The sequence below is a fragment of the Trachurus japonicus genome, chromosome 13, assembly GCF_045865225.1.
Source record: "Trachurus japonicus isolate A0001 chromosome 13, Traja_1.0".
In the NCBI taxonomy this organism is placed as follows: domain Eukaryota; kingdom Metazoa; phylum Chordata; class Actinopteri; order Carangiformes; family Carangidae; genus Trachurus; species Trachurus japonicus.
In genome coordinates this window covers 14,674,610-14,695,417 of record NC_140919.1, presented here as the reverse complement: position 1 = coordinate 14,695,417, position 20,808 = coordinate 14,674,610, and the positions used below count along the sequence as shown (strand labels likewise).

The following is a 20,808-nucleotide window of genomic DNA, read 5'->3' as shown; positions in this document are numbered from 1 at the left end:
GCTCCACTACTTCCTGAACTTAATGCTGCTCCTTTAATTTCCTGTCTCACATTATTGGACAAACTGATTAATCCAGGTGTGTCTGAGTAGTCACAATGGTCAGACACACCTGGATTAATCAGTTTGTCCAATAATGTAAGACAGGAAATAAAGGAGCTGCCTTAAATTCAGGAAGTAGTGGAGCTGTGCATAGAGCCCATTGTTCACACAAAATGGTTTATTTTGATACTGGTGTTGTATGACCGAAATAAACAAATTTCATTCATTCATTCAGTTAACACAATGTTAACAGACATAATATCTGGAGGGATTGACACGTGCACGAGTAGATACACAATAAACAGTGATTCAGTGTTATTAAATACACCCAGAGAGAATAAATAAATAAATAATAAATGCTTCTGTGTTATTTGTAGGTCCATTCAAACATCATCTTCATCATCTTCATCACCTCCTCCAGCTGCCTGTTAATTACTTTCACACATTAATTACCGATAGCCCACTTTGTGAAGGCTGCTGCTGGTGATGTAACACTGGACTGTCTGTCACCTCTGGGAATGATTTAAAGGGATAGTTCACCCAAAATTCAAATTTCACTCATTATCTACTCACCCTCATGTGGACTAAGGGCTGGGAGAAGTCTCAGAGTCCTCCGTGGCTTCTCTGAGTTACAGGGGGTCTCGGCGTAGCAGTGCATGTCCATATAACGGTTGCAAATGGATACCAACTGTCTTCGTAACAAAAAGGCACACCAAAAAACATCCAAATACCTCCATGCTGCTCGTATGTAATGTCGTCAGTAATCGCACTGATGCTGGCACAAATCGCGCAAGATTTGGACGGACCAGGAAGAGGAGCTTCCGCTACAAAACAAGCTGGAAATATAGAGTTATTTAATTTTTTTCTGAACAATTTCTGATGTTGGGGCTTCAATACAAGACGGACATTACATACGAGCAGCATGGAGGTATTTGGATGTTTTTTGGTGTGTCTTTTTGTTACGAAGAAAAGTGGTATCCATTTGCCACCGTTATATGGACATGCACTGCTACGCCGAGACCGTTCAGAGAAGCCACGGAGGACTCTGAAACTTCTCCCAGCCCTTAGTCGACATGAGGGTGAGTAGATAATGAGTGCAATTTGAATTTTGGGTGAACTATCCGTTTAATATTCTACTACTACTAATACATGCAGCCACTCCCCTTCCTCCTCCTCCTCCATCATCATCATCATCATCACCCGACTCCTCAAGGTCACGGTGTCATTCATAAATAAAAGTGAAAATCAAATGAGACAGAAATTAAACCCTTGTTTTTCTGATTTACTCTTCATTCACAAGACACGACGAGACATAAATATATTTACACGGACAGTTTCCTCTCCTCCTGGATTCATTTTCAACAACATGTTAAATATCGAACTCCTGTGTGTGTCCGTCTTGGACCGACTCCCACCTCGCCTCGCCTCGCCTCATCTCGCCTCGCCTCGCCTCGCCTCGCCTCAGGTCGGGTGTTAAACGGTTTGTGTTTGTGTCATCGGGACCTGGGCGAAGGTCTGGGCGGTTTGTTGTGTTGGTTTGGTCCGATGTATCTCAGAGGTTTGTACTTCGGCCTCTCGATCAGCTCCAGACCGAGGTAAGGCTGCAGGGCTCGGGGGACACGCACTGTTCCCTCCTGGAGGCAGCAGGAGAAAGGGAGAGAGGGAGAGGAGAGAGGGAGGGTAGAAGACGGGTGAGGGAGATGAATAAAAACAGAAACTGTAAAAACAAATCGACAGAAAAATAAATGTGCTTTTAAAATTACAAATATTCTTTATCGTGTTGTTTGTTGGTTTTTATGAAACACTTACTTATTGGTTCGGTAACACTTTATTTGACGTCTATCTCTATAACACATTATAACCATACTTATAATGACTTGAGAGTTACTAACAATTAAAACTAACAACCTTATAAGTCATGATAAAATTCTTTATAGTGTGTTATGATTATTGTTATAAAGCATTATGATCATTTATGAGTGTTTATAACTATAGTTATACAGTGCTATAACTGCATTATAACTCATTTTAAGTATAATCATAATGTGTTATAGAGATAGGCGTCAAATACAGTGTTACCATTGGTTCTTCTGACTTTGGATTAGTTATTTTTTGTTAGTAGTTTGTTCGGTAACACTTTACTTGACGCCTATCTCTATAACACATTATAACCATACTTATAATGAGGTATAATGCAGTTATAATGCCAATTATAACACACATATAAATGTGGGCATTGTCAGCCAGTTACTAACAATCATAACGTATTATAATACCTGACCTTATAAGTCATGATAAAATTCTTTATAGTGTGTTATGATTATTGTTATAAAGCATATGATCATTTATAAGTGTTTATAACTATAGTTATACAGTGCTAGAACTGCATTATAACTCAGTATAAGTATGGTTATAATGTGTTACAGAGATAGGCGTCAAGTAAAGTGTTACCGTTTGTTCTTTTGGTTTTACAATCATATTAATTGTTTGTTTAACATCAGTCAGTTTTGCATCAATGGTATTTTATCTATTTGAGGCATCATCGTCTGAGGTTATTTTAGTAGGTAGACAGGTTTAGGACCAGCATGCAACTGGGTGAGCCAAGGATTTTTTTTTTTTTTTTTTTTAAACCATACTGTTACAGGCGGCAGGAAAGTAAAAACTTTTTGCTCTTGCGTTTGTTTTTTTCTTTCTTTCTTTAGATAAATAAGTGAAAAAAAAAAGGTTTTGTTGAACATTAGATTCTTTCACCTCTGTTGTCCCAGGATGAATCAGTGGCAGTTTGATTTTATATTGGATTTTTAAATTTTTTTAAACTACACACCAACTTCAATGGATCTGCTATCTAAACAAATACAGGTAAATCTCAATACATTAAAATATAATGGACATAAATAGTGAATTCAAATAGTCAAACTCGTATATTATATAGATTCATTACACACAGACTGTCTAGACTGAAATATTTCTAATGTCTTTATTTCTTTTACTTGTAATGATTATGACTTATATTTAATAAAAATGTGAATATTGTGAAAAAGTTCCCTATCATGGTGAAGACTGCTGACCTCCATCATATTCTCATTTATAGACATGCACCTGTATGTTGCTTGGTAACCAACTCCCAACAACGCTCACTAGGGGGCGCTCCTCCTCTGTTCCCTTCCTCCATCCTTCCTTCTTTCCTCCCTTCCCTTTGTCCTTCCTTACTTCTTTCCTCTTTTGATCCAATTGACCTGATCTGTTCCCTCTCCCTCCATCTTTCTTTCCTCCCTCCTTTCCCTTCTTCCTTCCTTGAACAAATCTGTTCCCTCCCTGCATCTTTCTTTCCACAATCATTTTCCTTTCCCTTCCCTTCCTTCCTTCATTACTTCTTTCTTCTTCCTTCCTTGAACGAATCTGTTCCCTCCCTCCTTTCCTTCCTTTTTGACCCAATTAACCCAATCTGTTCCCTCCCTCCTTCTATCTTTCCTTCCTTTTCCCCTTCCTTCTTTCCTCCCATCTTTCCCTTTGTCCTCCCTTCCTTCTTTCCTTCCCTTTGTCCTTACTTCTTCCTTCCTTTTTGACCCAATAGACCCAATCTGTTCCCTCCCTCCTTCTGTCTTTCCTTCGTTTTTCCCTTCCTTCCTTCCCTTCATCCTTCCTTCCTTCCTTGAACAAATCTGTTCCCTCCCTCCATCTTTCTTTCCACAATCCTTTTCCCTTCCTTCCTTCCTTCTTTCTTCTTCTTCCTTCCTTGAACGAATCTGTTCCCTCCCTCCTTTCCTTCCTTTTTGACCAAATTTGTTCCCTCCCTCCTTATATCTTTCCTTCCTTTTCCCCTTCCTTCTTTCCTCCCATCTTTCCCTTTGTCCTTCCTTCCTTCTTTCCTTCCTTCCCTTCGTCCTTACTTCTTTCTTCCTTTTTGACCCAATCTGTTCCCTCCCTCCTTCTATCTTTTCTTCCTTTCCCCCTCCTTCTTTCCTCCCATCTTTCCCTTTGTCCTTCCTTCCTTCCTTCCCTTTGTCCTTACTTCTTCCTTCCTTTTTGACCTAATTGACCCAAACTGTTCCCTCCTTCCATCTTTCTTTCCACAATCCTTTTCCCTTCCATTCCTTCCTTCCTTCTTCTTCCTTCCTTGAACGAATCTGTTCCCTCCCTCCTTTCCTTCCTTTTTGACCCAATTAACCCAATTTGTTCCCTCCCTCCTTCTATCTTTCCTTTGTTTTTCCCCTTCCTTCAGGACAACAGGAGGGTTAAGGCAGAAAAAACAGGTTCAACTCATTTACTGACCACAAAAATATAGATAATTTACATATTTTAAAGTTGTTGTTTGTTTTTTAAACTCTAGTCACATGCCTGAAAACATAATTATGAGCTGCACATGACTTCACATTCACCTCCTTACACGAAGTAGCATCTCTAATATCTGCTGATTATTATAAGGAATTTTCTCTATTATATAAAAGGAGCGCGTCATGTTGATGTCTTACTTTGGTCTGGTGAGTCTCCAGGATGGCGATGATGGTTCGAGGGATGGCGCACGCCGTGGCGTTCACCTACAGGAATAAACACAGACACATTACGGAGGTGGTAAAACTGCTGCGGGGGTCAAACTGGCCTCGGCCGCCTCGGCTGCAGTCTCACTGTGTGGGCGTAGCTCAGGCTGCCGTCCTCTCTCTCGTACAGGACGTTGAGGCGTCTGCTCTGGTAGTCTGTGCAGTTGGACCCGCTGGAAATCTTCATATAGAGAGACAGAGAGAAAAGAATTAAATCAGAATCAGCGGAAGAAAGTAAATCTCTGTTGCTCTTAATACCTGGGTTCAGCTTCCTTCAATTTTTGTAGTCAAATGTTCAGTATTTACCTTCATAAACATTAGATTTTACTCTTACAGTTCTATGGTCATGCATGTTACAGATGCTGCCCGCTATCAATAATGTATAAGACACTGAATTAAACATTGCGGCAAAAAAAAGGGACTTTCTTTATTTGGCTAACAGAACATTTATGTTATTTTTACATAATCTATATGGAGAAAATGAAAGTGCATCTGTGCTGTCATTGCCTTAAAACCTCAAAGTCACAGCAATAATAACATAAACGTAAGAATTTGAAGGTCAGTTGGTTTCAACATGTCTGACTCCTAATGTAGTTACAGAGTAAATAAGACGGTATCAGTGATACACTGAGTTTCATGAGGCCATAAGGATTTTTAATTATCAATAGTGTGCAATAATTTGTTCTTATCCCATTAGTGTTTTAATTATATAAATCGGTTCTGTTTAATGGTCTTTTGTGTCTGTCTGTATGAGATGCTGCTGCTGCTGTGACGCTACAATTTCCTTTATGGATTAATAATAAAGTTTCTTGATCTTGAAGGGGCCGACCTCTCCGTAGCTGTTCCTCCCCGGCATCCAGGCCTCGATGTCGTACTTCCTGTGAGCAGGAGGACCCAGCTCCTGTGTCGGCATGTCCAGCACCCTGGGGGGAAAAATACACACAAATACAATATATATAACTTACATAATGCAAAATATTATTACTAATACTAAACTAATATTAAATATGCTTTGTAAAACTGAAAGGTTGAAACGTTCCTGCTCTACCTTGGGAGATCTACTGACTTATTTTTATTTTAGTCTTTGCATTTTGTCAGCACTTTTACTATTTTAAAATAAAAGTAGTTTTTTTTTTTTACCATTTTATTATAAATCCATGTTTATTTTACTGTTCTGTGAAGCACTTTGAGTTGCTTCTCCTTGTGATATAACCGACCTGTAGTGTAACTCCAGCGCAGAAAACATCTCTTTCTGCAGAGAGACGAACTCGTCCAGCAGCTGAGTGCTCTCCTCTCCCGTCTCATCCGCCGTCACTCCGAACATCTCCACCTGAACACACGAACACATACACACACAGCTCGTTAACATAAGTACAGAGTGGGTGCTTAAAAAATAAAATATTTGCCACACTTGTTACCATCCAACAAATACTTACAGCTCTGGAATAAATAAAGAGACCGCTACTCCAAAATGTTCTTAATAAAACAGCCTTATGTATGCTGATCGCCTGAACCAAATCATATTTAAAGCAGAAGTAAGCGATCCGGTCGTTTTGGCTACTTCTTGTCAGCCGATGGAGTTAGCAGTCCCCGCCCTCGTCCCTACGTCACCACATTCCCGTGCATCCCTTGGCTGCACACACAGAGAGGACCGCCCCTTTATGCCGTTCTCTCTCCTCATTGGATAAAGCTTGTAGGATACAAGGAAAGTTTTCTCCTCGGCTTACAGCAGAGCAGAGTGACTGACAGACCCGTGTTTCAGACCAAACACTCTATATAAGTGATTGCTGTCGGAAGATATAACTATTTAAGACTTATATTAACACACTTACATTCCGCTTACTTCTGCTTTATTGAGAAAGAAAGATTATAAATAAATTTAAAAAAACACTGCTGCGATTAAAAATAGGGATTATTCCACCAATTTTGATTTCTAAACTCTTCCTAAGTTTAAAAAGTAGTGTTGTGTTGTTTTAAAATGAATATGAACTTGTTTTACAAGGCCTGAAAACACACGAATTTTTTTTGTTATTTTGACCAGTTGCCATTTTCTGCAAATAAATGCTCTAAATGACAATATTTTTTATTTCCAATTTGGGAGAAATTGTGTCAGTAGGTTATAGAATGAAACAAAAGTGTTCATTTTACTCAAACACATACCTACTGTAAGAATAGTAAAATCAGAGGAACTGATCATTTTGAAGTGGTCTCTTAATTTTCTCCAGAGCTGTATATACTGTATAAAATATTACACATCAGCAAACCTGAACATCCCTGCATGTGTCATTTCTAAGTGAAAATTAAATCAAATTAATTCCCACATGCTGTAAGTTAATTCATTCATCCAATTAAACCCCCCCGTGTCTGACAGATCGAGCTGCTGTCGTCCTCTGCACCTTGTTGAAGTGATGGACTCTGTAGAGGCCCCACGTCTCTCTGCCGGTGTCGGTCTCCGCTCGGTAGCAGGTGCTGCTGCACGCCGTCCTGCAGGGAGACACGACAGCTCCCGTCAGCTGCAATTACTCAAACATAAACACAACACAGTGAGGGAGTGAGGGCTGCTGCTAACCTGACAGGCAGGTCTCTCCAGTTCGCTGCGTGATCCATGAAATAGCCTGAGGAGGAAATAAAACAGTTGTGAAAACACTGCTCTTTACAAACGGAGGTCTCAGGTTCTCGTTTCTGAGTGGCTGAGGGACTTCAAACCTGTCATTAAACTCTTATTCAAGAGAGAGACGGTGACTGTTTTATGTCACTCAAACATCACCACATTATTCTGGTAATTGGTTTCCCTGTGAGATCTGACTCTACGTCGGATTTATGGTTAATTAATGTGGAATTTATCTTTAAACAAGTTCTAAATCTAGAAACAAATACATTTATTATAACAATCCTGAAGGAATCAAACATTAAATCACTTTCCCATTCTATGAAGGTATGAAACTATGAAGTTTTTAAAAGGTTTTTTGTTATTATTATTATATCTTATTTATTTCACTTATTTTACTTATTGACTTTTCTGCCTCATTTGATTTGATTCATTTGTGTGAACATCTCTTCTTTCTGAGTGTGTTAGTGTGTATTTGTGTGTGTGTGTGTGTGTGTGTGTGTGCAGGTGGACCATCGGCACTCCTAAATGAATGTAGAGGAAACACTGTGTATATTTCAACTTCTCCCTCCGTGGTTGTGGCACTCGCAGCCTTTTGCTCCGCCATTGTTTTTCAGTGAAGAAGTGTGAACCATCCATGGTGTGAACAGCATGGATGTATTATATTATCTCATAATAGATCCATGGTGAACAGGCGTCGGGCGCTAACGACGTGATAACGTCATAAATACAGGAGCCCCAGGTGATCAATGCTAATGAGCTCGCGTTTCACGACTTCAACAGGCTGAAAAAAGCCTTGAATCTGACCAAAAATAACGCTTATTACAGGTTTGAATATTTAGAGCTGCCCCATATTCGTTCGAATATCTTTTTTTTTTTAATATTCGAATTATATTGGAATAACGAAGTTCGATGTCAAAGCCCTAGCTCAAACGTCACCATCTGGGGACTGCATCTCATCACTCACTCTACAGTGTCTCCTTAACACCTCCTGTCTATCCGACTCCTCCTTGACGTGTTGCATGTCCGCTGGTCTCAGTGCGAGAAGTACAAAGGACTAAGTAGTTCATTGTCATGTGAAAAGACCCCTGATGATCGAAGGTTTCCAGATGTGAATCGTGTCCGTCTCTATGCAAAGTGATTTAGAAGTGTCTTTGTTCATCTTTGAGTTGATCTGCTTACCAGAGCTCCCACACATCAAGTGCATTGCAACATCTGCTTCTTAAGTATTGATACTATTGGCTACAGTTTGTTCACTTTGTGCATCACAATAAACTGGAATGTCAAACACTCAATTTCTAATATTGTCTTGTTGAGATTCTTACTGTAGTAGTTAAAGATCTGTTATCAGATACCCATTAGGTCACTAGTTATATTGTAAGTTTCACTGGATGACACTCACACCCTTAAAGGGATAGTTCTACATTTTGGCAAATTGGCCTATTTCCACAATCCCTATAGTCTTAGCAGTAGGTCGTTACCTTCAATTGTTGGTGCAAGCTATTTTTAGAACGGCGGAGCAGAGCCGTGAGCTGCTCAGAGCTACGCTACGGAGGCTGATGGGATTTCTTGGTTTCCCTCATCAAACTCATCAAAATCAACAACTCCAAAACGCTCTGGTGAATTTATTGTCATAAGAAAATGTAATTGCAGCACTGAGGAAACTGAGATTCACCTGCGACTCCGACCTCTCCGGTCCCGGCCAGGTTGAGGTCTGGGAAACAAGCCGGGTCCAGTGAGTAGACCTGAGAGCGATGGGCATTGGGCTGCATCCCACAACCCTCCTGAAAACGGGAACAGGCAGATAAATCAAAGCAGAAATCAGCATTAGCATGTCAAAATTTACTGAAAGATTACTTTCAGATCATTTATCAACATTTAGAGCACATTTTTCAATATTAGAGCTCATTCACCGAGTCAAACATCTGCTACTTACAAACACAGCCCCCCTCAGCATGTCGGGCACAACCATGGGAATGAAGCCCTGCAAATCAAAAGGGAAACTCAAGTTTGGCTCTTCTATATGTCAACAAAACACACATGCATATGCATGAATTCTGCAGGCATCGTGTACAAAATATCCACTTTGTATCCTTACCCGTCGCTGCAGGGTGTCAAGGGCGAAGTTTTGGAGCGCGATCTGAAGTCTGGCTCCCGCTCCTCTCAGGTAGTACGACCTGTGGCCTGAGACGTGAGACAGATGCCTGCAGGAGAGGTGAGAGGAGCTGAATATAATGACTTATGATCATATTAAATATGAACTATGCAGGATTTGTAGCTTAACTATGATACATTTGTACCTTAATTAAACAGCTTTGGAGTTATTGTGATGGTTTAATAAATGGCTTAACTTGTCACTTTGCATGATCAGTGCCGCCGCCACGGTGTCCCAGCTCTGAATTCGGTGGCACTGCCACACAAACGTGCCCCGTAACCCATAATCTTTTGTTTATGACAGATTAAACTACACAAATATACACGTCGTAACAACATATATGATATCTAATGTTATGTACCACTCTATTGATTGATTTCTCGCAGGCTTCGTTGTAAACAAATGCACATGGCCTGGAGGAGGGTTAGCAAAACAGCGGAAAAGCGACCGGATTTACATAGTTCCTCTTTATATATATTATGGTATTTCTTTAACGATAGAAACACATACATTGTGCAATAAGCCTGTGAATATTCTCATTCATCTAGGTTCATCCAGGTCATAGTTATCTCAAGGAAAATATCTCAAGGAAATTTATAACCAACTTAGACAAATAACCAAGTCCAGTTGCGTTCGATTTAAATTTCCTTGAGATAAATTGTGCACTGACAGAATATCAAGTGGAGTCGTCCTCACCTCTGTCTGATGAGACCCAGCTCCTCCCCCAGCTCCACGTGGCCTCTGGGCTTGAAGTCAAACTCTGCAACAAACAGTGACGCTTATTAAAAATCCATTCACACACACACACTTCAGTAACGTCACATCACATCGCCCACCTGGTTTCTGTCCGACCAGCTCAACCACCTTCGCCTGACTCTCATCTCCAACTGGCTGAAGAAGGAAAGATAAAATTAAATCAGAGAGACTTGCAAATCTTTACACAGATGCTCAGGAAAAAAGTGTGTGTCTGTGTGTGACTGTGTGTGTGCTCACCACATCAGGGTGCGAGGTGTTGGGTAGTCTGAGTGCCCGGCTGTAGTGCTCCTCGTCCAGCTCGGTCTCCTTGGGGTAGAGCTGGTTGAGCCTGCTGCGGATGTCTCGGCCCCTCTGCAGAGCCTGGCTGTACTCTGGAAGCTGCAGGGCAAACAACACGGACTCAGAGGCGACAGGAGACAGAAGGACCAACACCGACTGACTGACTGACTGACTGAGTACATAACAAAGAAAAGAGATGAGGATCTGAGGTTGAACTTACATTGGCGAGGGATTTCTTGTCATTCTTGGACTGTGAGGAAAGGTTGAGAGACAGAGATTAAGAAAATATTCAGGTGATGGTGAACACAGCTGTAAAAAAAAACCTTTACTGACCACGAGAGCTCTGACTGTGTCACTGACGTCTCTCTTCAGCTGCTCCAGCTCAGAGATTTCTGTCCGCACGGCCTGGAGCTCCTGCCACACACACACCTACAATGTGCACACACAGAAAAGGTGTAAAAATGAAAAGCTGTTCAGTGCTCCCTGGGTTTATATCAACTGTATGTGAGTATTTGTTTTCAATATATTTAGAAGACATTGTGATAAACTGGATGAATAAAGTTAGGTTTGAATATTCTGTATGCTTCCTCCAATATTTCTATGAAGGAATATTGTGCTTATAGTGAGTAGTAGAACTCAAGTTTTTATGTTTATGTATGACTACTTTACTCTCTGGTGCCCTATTTGTGATTTGGATTTAAAAATTGTAAATAAAGTTCTCAACATATCAACAGCAGTGTGTGGTGAAATCTGCTGCTGGTACAGGTGTGAATTGAAGGGTTTGGGTCCCCCATTGTTGCTTCACTAGTGCATAATGATGCACAGGGGGTGGGGAGGAGGGCTAAAGTGCCCTCTTGGGAGCCAATACGCATACTAAAATGCCCTCTTCAGTGGAGAAGATGCATGTTTGTTTCCATATTCATAAATTAAAGAGCAAAGTTTCTCTGGTCTTGAACGACTCGGATGTAGGCTATAAGCATGATTTTGTGACATCACAACCAAGGTGCACAAATGGAGCCAATCAGGTTGCAGCATCCTAAATATCCTGTCTTATATCTTATATGATGTGGAGTCTTGAAACATCCACTGCAGCTACAATGAAAGTGACTTCAAGTTAACTTTAGAGAGTTCATATATTCAGGCTGCATGAGCATACATTTGTAGTAACATCAGCTGTAAATATAAGATTTTTTAAAGAAGATATGTGTAGAAAAAAATATCAGAGTTAAATATAGCCTATATTCATACCAGAGCAAATTTTACATCTGCAAATGTCTATAATTAGGGGACTCATTTGTGGCAGTCACTTACAGTCCATCCCTCACCAAACATCATTTAAGTATGCAAGCTCTTTTTAACTTCTCGTGCTTCATCTGTCATTTACATTGACTAAAGTTTGCAGCACCAAACACTCACAATCTTCCTGACATCGTCTGCCCGCAGGTCGCCCTTCCTACTCTCCACATTAGCTATGACTTTGTCGGTCTCCTCGCACACCGCCCGCATGTCCAGCTCGGGCTTGTCGCTGTAGCCTTCGCGGACATGCTCGTACAAGCTGCTCCTGACTCCGTGCGAGAAGCGGTGCGGGATGAAAACACTCGTCCTCTGCCTGTAACAGTGTCTGGAGACCGGCTTCAGCACAGCCAGAGCGGCGGCACCTCCGACTCTGGCAACCATGCCGATGCACGTCGCCATATTGGTCTTGTGGTCTATGATGCATTCGCGGGTGATAGGAATATTCCCGATTACACTCTGTGCTCGGCTCGTGGTTGCCCGTTCACTTCACCCAACAAATAAAACGGATCAAATCAAATAAATCAAATAAACTTTTATTTGTCCCGGGAGGGAAATTTGTCATGGGCATAATATTACAGCTGCTTTGTAGGCCTACTAGCAAAAAAAAAAACATACATACACCATAGCTACATACACTACAGTAGTAACACTGGCCCACATATCAAAGAGAGAAAAGAAAAGAGAGAAAAAGAAAAAGTGCAGGGAGTGCAATAAATAGTTTAAAATACTCGTAAGACAAGTTCAAATAAAAAACATACTAAAAAAACTAAAAGAGAACAAGGGATGTTAATTAAAGCCAGCAGGTGAACAGGCAAACCGGATGTAATAGATATGATTGGCTGATTGATGCGAATGAGTATGAATTACATAAAAAAATGAAATGCGTGGTTACAATAGTAAAAGAAAGAAAAATAAATCTGGTTTCGTTGCCGATATTATTAGATTTTTTTTTTAGCTTCTCATGAAACCAGGGGTTCATTGTTGAGGTACTCAAATGTCCGTACCTGACTTGAATGCAGCATAAATGCGGAAGTAGACATTGTTTCGGTAAAAATCGTTACAAAAACACAACGTATTTATTTTATTTTAAATAACCCGCATAGTTTTTACTAAACCGTTGACAAAAACACAAAAAAAGTAACGGGAAAAGTTGTAATTTAACCACTAACGGGAAAAAAAACCCGGCTCCCATCCATCCCAAACAATCGTCACGAGCCAAAGGTCAGCCAATCAGATGAGCGGAAGTTTAACGTTGCGGTAATCCGGTTCAGACATGACAAGTGCGGCCGACGAGTCGACTGAACCTGAACTCACTCAGTCCTCCTGATTTTTTTTACGTGAAAAAAAGAAAGAAAGAAAAACTACTACACCGCTGCCGGGTCCGTCTCCCCGCCGAGCCGGACGTGAGCGCTCACTGCCATGGTGGACTGAGGTGTGTTACGCCGAGAACCGCGGAGGAGAAGTGTCCCTCTTTGTGAGTTAGTGGCTGGTTGGTTGGTCGGTTGGTTGGTGATGTTGTTGTGCTGCTGCAGCCGGACGCCTCTTCTCCTTCTCCACCACCACCACAGGCCTGCAGCCGAGCACCGGGACTGAACCACCACATGGGAGCCTCTGGGAACTTCTGCTAATAATCACCGCCGGGCACTTGGACACAGTTAGCCGTGCTGTGCCGTGCCGTGCCGTGCCGTGCCTTGCCTAGTTGCCTGGGTTGCCTGGCTGCCTCACCGATTCCTGCAGAAAGTGAGACCCACACAGCTTCACGGTGGAAACTAGAAGGAGAGCAAAGGTAAAATTATGATTTAAAATGAGTGGTGTGTTTTATTTTAACCTGGCTAAAATATGGTAAAATGATCTTTTTTTTTTTTTTTTAAAGAGGGGAGATTGTGAAAGTGGGGTGTGGTGAATCTGTAGCAAACAATATTTACTTATCTTATTATTAAGATGCACACCACAATAGCAGCATTTTTCATAGAGATAGCTCTTATCTGGGTCATGTCTGTTGCAGGCCTCTTGTCTGTAACACACAGCCAGGCCTGTGTATGTGTGTGTGTGCTGCAGATACAGGACAATGCACGAGTAAATAAGGTTAAAGAGGAGTTTGCTTATAGGCTACTTATACTTGCACGTACAATTTATTAATGTGTGATTTCGCAGATGAACGCTGTGCGGGGGGGCACAGTCACCTGGCGCCCCCAGCCGTGGCAGGACGGGGACGGGGGAGGAGGGGAGCCCCTGTCCGACAGCGACTCAGAGGAGGAGGACTTCCCCGATGACAGCACCACTCCGCTGGGGGACTACATCACGCATGGTGAGGCAGATGAAATAAATACTTTTATTACCTGTCCTCCTCCCAGTCTTTTAACCTCATCCTCCCCCCCCTCTGTTGTTTTTAGGATTGAAGCAGCTCCTGGATGCTCAGCAGCTCTGTGATGTAACTCTGCTTGTGGAGGGAAAGAAGTTCATGTGTCACAGGTATGATGCATGGTAACCTGCCTTATAATGCAAAGCAGTAATGCACTAGACTCGCTTTGCACATATAATGAGATGAGCATTTACATTTTCTTTATTCAGTGTACAAACCTAGACAATATACTATCCAAATACAACTTTAAAGCAGAAGTAAGCGATCCGGTCGTTTTGGCTAACTTCCTGTCAGCCGATGGAGTTAGCAGTCCCCGCCCTCGTCCCTACGTCACCGCATGCACGCACGCACCCCTTGGCTGCACACACAGAGAGGACCGCCCCTTTATGCCGTTCTCTCTCCTCATTGGATAAAGGTTGTAGGATACAAGGAAAGTTTTCTCCTCGGCTTACAGCAGAGCAGAGCGACTGACAGACCCGTGTTTCAGACCAAACACCCTATATAAGTGATTGTTGTCGGAAGATATAACTATTTAACACAAACACACAAACATTCCGCTTACTTCTGCTTTAATATACAAGTAGTATTATAAATAGAATAAGGAATGGAGAAGAGCAAGTTAATTATTTCAGTACTCATCAAATGATAGTGTTTATAACTCAGTTTAATGACTGGAAATCCCAATAGACTTATAATTTCTCTAAATAAGTTTCTGGTGGAGTATCATTTCAACCCCTTTTGTATCATAGAAACAGATTTTGAGAAGAGGATTGTGATGTGGAACAAAACGTAGCTTCTGATGAAGCTCCTACGATATAGCTCCTTTCTTGCTGAAAGCCATTTGCAGCTTTTGTTTGATATCAAAGAGGGAAAACGACAAAGAGGCCCCCGCTGGTTTGCAGTCAGCGGCTTCTTCTTGATTTCACAGAGAAAGCGGTACTTTGTGTGGCCTTGCATGTGTGCGAGTGTGTGTGTTCTCCATCTTCTATACTCCTCTCTTTCCTCCTTCTCACTGTCCCTCTCTCTCCGCTCAGAGTCCTCTTAGCGGCCGTGAGCCCCTACTTCCGGGCCATGTTCACCAGCCCCCTGGTGGAGTCGCGCCTCACCGAGATCCGACTGGAGGAAGTGACGCCGTCCGTCATGGAGACGGTCATCCAGTTTGTTTACACCGGGGAGGCTGGGCTCTCTCTGGACACGGCTGAGGATCTGTTCGTGGCTGCCAACAGGCTCCAGGTCATGCCGCTTCAAGACCTCTGCTCCAGGTAACACTCGCAGATGGTTAAAGGTCGGGTTGGAGATCCTGGAAAAACAGATGTAGCAGGCCACATTTTGAAAATACACAGGTCAAAAAGTCCAAGCCCCTTTCCTCAGACTTTTGACAGTGTCACTGCGCAGCATCGCTAACTTTCCTCCAGCTTTTTCTCATGGAAACGTGAAAGAGGACACCAGTATTTATCAGTGGTTTATTCATTTTTATCAGGCGTTCGTGGTGAGGGTTAGTAATCATGTCCTTATCTTTTTCAACTATGTCCTACTTTTAGATCATGTTTCATTGGCCGTACTGTGTTTGTTGTGCATCTGGTGTCGTGTTTACATTGTCTGATGTCTCCATGCTGTTTGTCAGATGTATGAGTTTTCTTGACCTGGTGGTAAAATAGTTTCCCCCTATGCAGGATCAAAAAAGCTTTACCTAACCTGACTTCATAATAAACCATCCAGCCTCCATCTAACTGTGCGTTCACACCAAAAGCTTCCAAAGCGTCAAAAATGCTCGAGGGAGGTGCTTCAGACAAGACAGCTCCCAAAACGGCAAATATTTTCAGCCGCTTTCGCCGCTCGTCACATGACTGACGTCAAAGTTCGGTCGCGCTGGTCATTGGGGAGCCGGAATACAAAAAAAAGAGAAAAAAAAGGCAGCCGACGGACATCTCTATTCTGACAGGTTGCCGCCGGTTGCCGCCGAGCCGCGTCATAGCTAATTACCCTAAAGTTAACCAGGGCTCAACTTCTCGTCTGGTGACGCTTTGGAAGCGCGGTGACGCCTGTTGACGCTTTGGTCGCTCAGTGTTGCCTGGCTCTCATTGAAAATGAATTGACTTCCAGCGTTTTGACGCTTTGGAAGATTTTGGTGTGAACGCACAGTAAGGCTACGTTTACACGGAAACGATCTGAACAAAAAACGCAAAAGTGGGATTGCATTCCCCCTTTTTTATTTCGCGTTTAGACGAGCGGTTTTGGGGTGGAAATCTGAGCCTCAGTGGCAGCGTGCCACACAACACACAACGCTACCAAGTCCGCATGCCTCTGTACAACCCAGAATTTTCCCCTCTCCCTCTTCTTCTTGATTTGCGTCAGGCTGTACGCCGGCCGTTGTTATGCTGCCCTCCGTGCCCACCACAGGTCATAGCAATCGGAAAAGGCTTGTGCGTTTTCACCCTTTACATGGGGACACAACGGCGGAGCGTTTTTTAAGATTTCCACTCTGGAAGGTGGTTTCACTTTTTGCGTTTTCAACCCCCCAAAATGTTGTCACCGTCTAAACGAAAGGCACATCCGATGAAATATTTTGCCGTTTTCATCTGCGAGCGTTGTCGTGTAAACAGGGCCTTAGAGCCACGTCACCACCTACCAGACGTCAGTGTGATACATTGAATCACTGGCGTTGTCTTTCATGGTCGTGGTCGTAACTGTTGGGGAGGAATTTGTGGTGATGCCGATGAAGAAGGAGAAGTAGCAGAGTCCTGTATGTCTTATGCTGAAGGAGTTTATTTAGCCTCAATTCTAAGGGTCAAACAGTAAAGCTCAGATTCTTATACTAGAAAGGTGGGCTGAGATAGCAAAGGGGAGGTGTGTCAACATCCAATTGGCTATAGTGAATAAACATGAAGATAAGGATTCACACCAGCTAGGAAATACAAAGTGTAATCCAGTGACCGTGAGCGTTATCATCTAACTATACAGCTGTGTCTGTAACAAGACACACTGTAGCCAGAGAGTGAGATTGAAGACGCCAAAGAGAGACCGTGGCCTTGGCATGTTCCTCAGAGAGAAAATAGGGCAGATAACTGATCCCAACAGTAATCTAACAGAAAATCACTATGACACAGAGGGATTGATACATTAACTACACAAACTATCTATAGAGAAGTGAAATTATTCTCTAACAGTAACTTGTTGAAGACTTAGTGCAGGAAGAGCGGTACGGACAGAGACGGCAGTTTGATTGACACATCACGATTCAATTGACTTGAAGATGATTGGATGCTGTTTTTACAGGATTTAATTGATTGGTTGCAATCTGAGTAGTAAGAGGTGAAGCAATTTAGTAAAAAATGCCTCAGAATAAGAGATCTCCAACCCGACTTTTCCTTTAAGTTTGAATTATGACAATCAATTGATTATATTTTCAGTCTTTTGTTGATGTTTTTTCATCCTTCTCTCCCTCCTGTAGGTTTTTGTTTGAGCACCTCTCAGTAGATAACTGTTTGGGGATGTACTCTCTGGCTCGCTCCCACCACGACCAGCTGCTGTTGCGCGCCTCCCTGCGGTTGGTAGCGCAGCATTTCCCACGAGTGGCTCGGCAGAAAGACTTCCTCCTCCTCGACCACGGCACGCTGGGCAGCCTCCTGAGCTCCGACCGCCTGGGGGTGGACTCGGAGGCGGAGGTCTACGACGCCGCTCGCCGCTGGGCCGAGCACCAGCCGCTGGACCGCTACGCCCACATGCCGGCGCTGCTGCACCACCTGCGGCCCGGGCTGCTGTCCCAGGAGGAGAGCCGCAGACTGAGCCAGGAGCTGGGGCCCGCGGCGGCCGGCGAGGGCCTCGGGGGGCCGCTGCGACCACGGGAGGGGATGTTCGAGAAGAAGATCGTCTGCGTGGACCTGACGCCTCGGGAGGATGAGAATCTAGCGGCGAGAGACTACACGGTGGACTGCTTTGATCCTCGGACAGGGAAGTGGGAGAAGTTAGCGGCGCTGGAATCGCTGGTCAGTCCCGGCTGCACCGCCGTCGGAGACCGGCTGTTTGTGGCGGGCGGCATCCTGCGGACCGGCTCGGTGTCCGCGGCGGTGCACGAATACGACGCCGTGTTGGACCGCTGGATAGAGCGGCCGTCGATGGTCCAGCCCCGGGCGATGCTGGGCCTGCTGGGCTGCGGCGAGTCGCTCTACGCCCTGGGCGGCAGCAACCGCTCGGCGCTGATGGACTCCAGCGAGACCCTGGAGCTGACCACGCTGCAGTGGTCGCCGGGGCCGCGGCTCCCGCTGCCGCTGCGCGCGTTTGCGTGCGCGGCGTTGCGCGGGCGGCTTTACCTTCTGGGCGGCACCACGCTAGAACAGAACCGGGCCGTGGTCCACTCGGGCGTGCTCATCTACCACACCCTGACGGACTGCTGGACTCGCGTGGCGCTGGACTCGGGCGCCACGTGCCTCGCCGGGGGAGTGGCGGTGCGAGGCGGCGTCTGCGCGATCGGCGGCTACATGAGGGACACCACCAAGTTCCTCGACGGGAACTACACCAATCTGGAGACGCTGGACGCCACCGGGCGCGTCCTGTTCTTCAGAGAGGGCCGGGGGTCCGGGGTGGAGCGGGAGGTGACCGGCGGCGGCGTGATGGTCACCGCGGAGCAGCGAGGCGGCGCCGGCGGCGGGAGCGACCGCGCACCGAGCCCCGTGGTGTTCCCCGGGCTGCCGCGGCGGATAGCGGCCGGCGGCGTGGCCAGGTGGAAGAGGAGGATTTACGTGCTGGGCGGGGAAAACGGCTCCCGGTTCTACGACAGCGTGTACTGTTGGAAGCCCGGCTGGCGCAGCTGGGTCCAGAGACGGGAAAAACTCCCCGGCGACACGGGCGGAGTGAGCCAGTTCGGGTGCACCACTCTAAAGTTCCCTAAGAAACACATCCTGTCCAGACTGAGACTAGCCAAAGAAAACTGCAAGAAGGCGGCCGACTAGCCTGAACGGGACCAGTGGGCTAGGACCGACGTCGAGGCAGCTGTTCATGTGACACGCAGATGAGCTCCAGGCTGAGTGAAAAAAAATTAGCTCCACCTTGACCTCATGAAATGTTGGTTTTTCAGACGAAATCACAAGGAAGAGACCATTTTATACAACAAATAACAACTGTAGTAGCGCAGCCAGCCACAGAGCAGAATATTTATAGACTGGACGACGCAGGCAGATCTTACATCTTTTATCATCATCATGGATAGTCAAAATTTTACAGGCAGAGAGCAAGTGGAGCCAGAAAGTGGTTTAAAAAACTGCTGGCAAACACGCACCTGAATGTAACCTAATCCACTAGTTAGTACACAGTTGAGTCCTTTGAGAGAGAGAGAGAAAGGGGCCTTTTTATTATAAACCCACATTGTAATGTTGTTAGGTGTAATTTTTTTTAAAAAATCATTTCAATGCTGTGAATTTTTTTTTTCCTGCAGCCTACAACACAGGGATACCTGCACATTTCTGACAAGGCTATGTTTCACTGATTTGCCTAAAACTAAATGGCCTGAACCAAAAAAAGAATGAAAGAAAGAAAAAGAAAAAAAACATCTTGCAGCTTTGGATTAATTAGCTTCAGTCTGCTTATTTGCAGAACACCTTGGAAACTGACAACACAGAACATCTCATCGCAAAGGTGTTGATAGTCGTTGCTTCTGTGAATGAAATGAATCCTGTTTGTCCTTTGAGTAAATCTCAGAAAACAAAGGTTTTTTTTGGTGCAACCTTGTGCTTTGGCTACAACAGAGACATAAATATTTACACTTTCTTTTTTTCACGTGTCCTCTGCTGTCTCATTATAGCATTGCTTTGCTGTTTTGTCTCCTGCTCTCCTGTTGCTACCTGTTGTCCCTGAGGGGATTTCCCCTCCTTTGTGATTCTTCACAAATTTTCAGATGTTTTTTTTTTCCTTTTCCACAGATGTCTGCCTGTAAATCCCCCTCAAATTGTCACTGCAATTAAGGGCTATACAGTCTTGAAAGGAAGCACATCACAGAAAACTATCATGAAATAATTACTTTTTTCACTATAACTGGGGCCATCAGTGTTTTTGATTTTAATCTACCGTGACAAACCACATTTGTTCAGTCATAACCGGTATTATTTACAAAATTTAGCATACATTTCATCATTCAATTCATAAAATCTGTTCTTCTACCAACTCCAATTCAAGTGTTTGGTATAAATGTCGTCTTGACCGGCTCATTCATACCCCTGCTGTGTGCTGAGAGCAGGTCCAAGACTGTTTTTACTTGGGCAAAAGGTTGCTCTTATGCATGTTTTGAATGTTCGCTGATGTGAAACATGGCATTGGGAGAAATGTGCGGATGTGAAAGTCAGAACAATAAATGATGAAATGTCTTTTTAGGAATGAAAATTTATATTGTCAAGGTGATTTGGTAGATCTTCATGACACTGAACAGCACAGTGATGAAGTACAAGACTTGTCATTTTCAGCTAGAGAAAGAAAAGTAATTCTGGAAGAAATATGACTGTCTAATTGTTTTTGTATTGTTAGTTTTGATGGCAGATTTGTGTATCTATTTTAAGGATCCAACTGTACAATTACAGTCATAGTTGCATATAAGGGTTTTCTTGCAGCCCTATATCATGATGACTCATGTTTTTGTCTGGATCACCGCTCAGTCCGACATCTTTCCGAAACATTCAGGCCAAGGTGGACAGTTGTCTTCACTTGATTCAGAAGTCGTGTCAAAATGACATTTTTCTTTTAGTTGCTCCAGTCATTGGACCAGTGAATGTGTTTGGCACAGAGGTTA

At 43.7% G+C, this 20,808-nt stretch overlaps 2 protein-coding genes across 2 annotated transcripts; one reads left to right on the top strand and one right to left on the bottom strand.

The window, feature by feature from the left end:
- Positions 1-1,349: 1,349 nt before the first annotated feature.
- Positions 1,350-12,091, bottom strand: sars2 (seryl-tRNA synthetase 2, mitochondrial). Its single transcript, XM_085794932.1, has 16 exons — positions 11,792-12,091; positions 10,709-10,804; positions 10,596-10,625; positions 10,334-10,474; positions 10,177-10,231; positions 10,037-10,100; positions 9,284-9,389; positions 9,122-9,169; positions 8,861-8,969; positions 7,147-7,192; positions 6,974-7,061; positions 5,795-5,907; positions 5,407-5,500; positions 4,666-4,758; positions 4,512-4,577; positions 1,350-1,673 (listed from the first exon to the last, which is right to left on the bottom strand). Exons 1-16 carry the CDS (start codon positions 12,068-12,070, stop codon positions 1,533-1,535), a joined length of 1,569 nt encoding a protein of 522 aa, XP_085651058.1. The 5' UTR covers positions 12,071-12,091; the 3' UTR covers positions 1,350-1,532.
- Positions 12,092-13,301: 1,210 nt separating this feature from the next.
- Positions 13,302-19,542, top strand: LOC146975702 (kelch repeat and BTB domain-containing protein 8). The gene is made up of 5 exons (XM_085794931.1): positions 13,302-13,457; positions 13,826-13,979; positions 14,065-14,143; positions 15,068-15,295; positions 17,485-19,542. Exons 2-5 carry the CDS (start codon positions 13,826-13,828, stop codon positions 18,980-18,982), a joined length of 1,959 nt encoding a protein of 652 aa, XP_085651057.1. The 5' UTR covers positions 13,302-13,457; the 3' UTR covers positions 18,983-19,542.
- Positions 19,543-20,808: the final 1,266 nt, after the last annotated feature.

Bases quoted from the DNA above. Each gene is read 5' to 3' on its own strand.
- sars2 (XM_085794932.1), bottom strand. From the start codon at position 12,070: ATGGCGACGTGCATCGGCATGGTTGCCAGAGTCGGAGGTGCCGCCGCT. The intron at 10,805-11,791 runs GTGAGTGTTTGG...TGCACATTGTAG, and splicing joins CAGACGATGTCAGGAAGATT to GTGTGTGTGTGGCAGGAGCT. The intron at 7,193-8,860 runs GTGAATCTCAGT...TTTCCTCCTCAG, and splicing joins CGGAGAGGTCGGAGTCGCAG to GCTATTTCATGGATCACGCA.
- LOC146975702 (XM_085794931.1), top strand. From the start codon at position 13,826: ATGAACGCTGTGCGGGGGGGCACAGTCACCTGGCGCCCCCAGCCGTGG. The intron at 13,980-14,064 runs GTGAGGCAGATG...TGTTGTTTTTAG, and splicing joins GGGGGACTACATCACGCATG to GATTGAAGCAGCTCCTGGAT. The intron at 14,144-15,067 runs GTATGATGCATG...CTCTCCGCTCAG, and splicing joins AAGAAGTTCATGTGTCACAG to AGTCCTCTTAGCGGCCGTGA.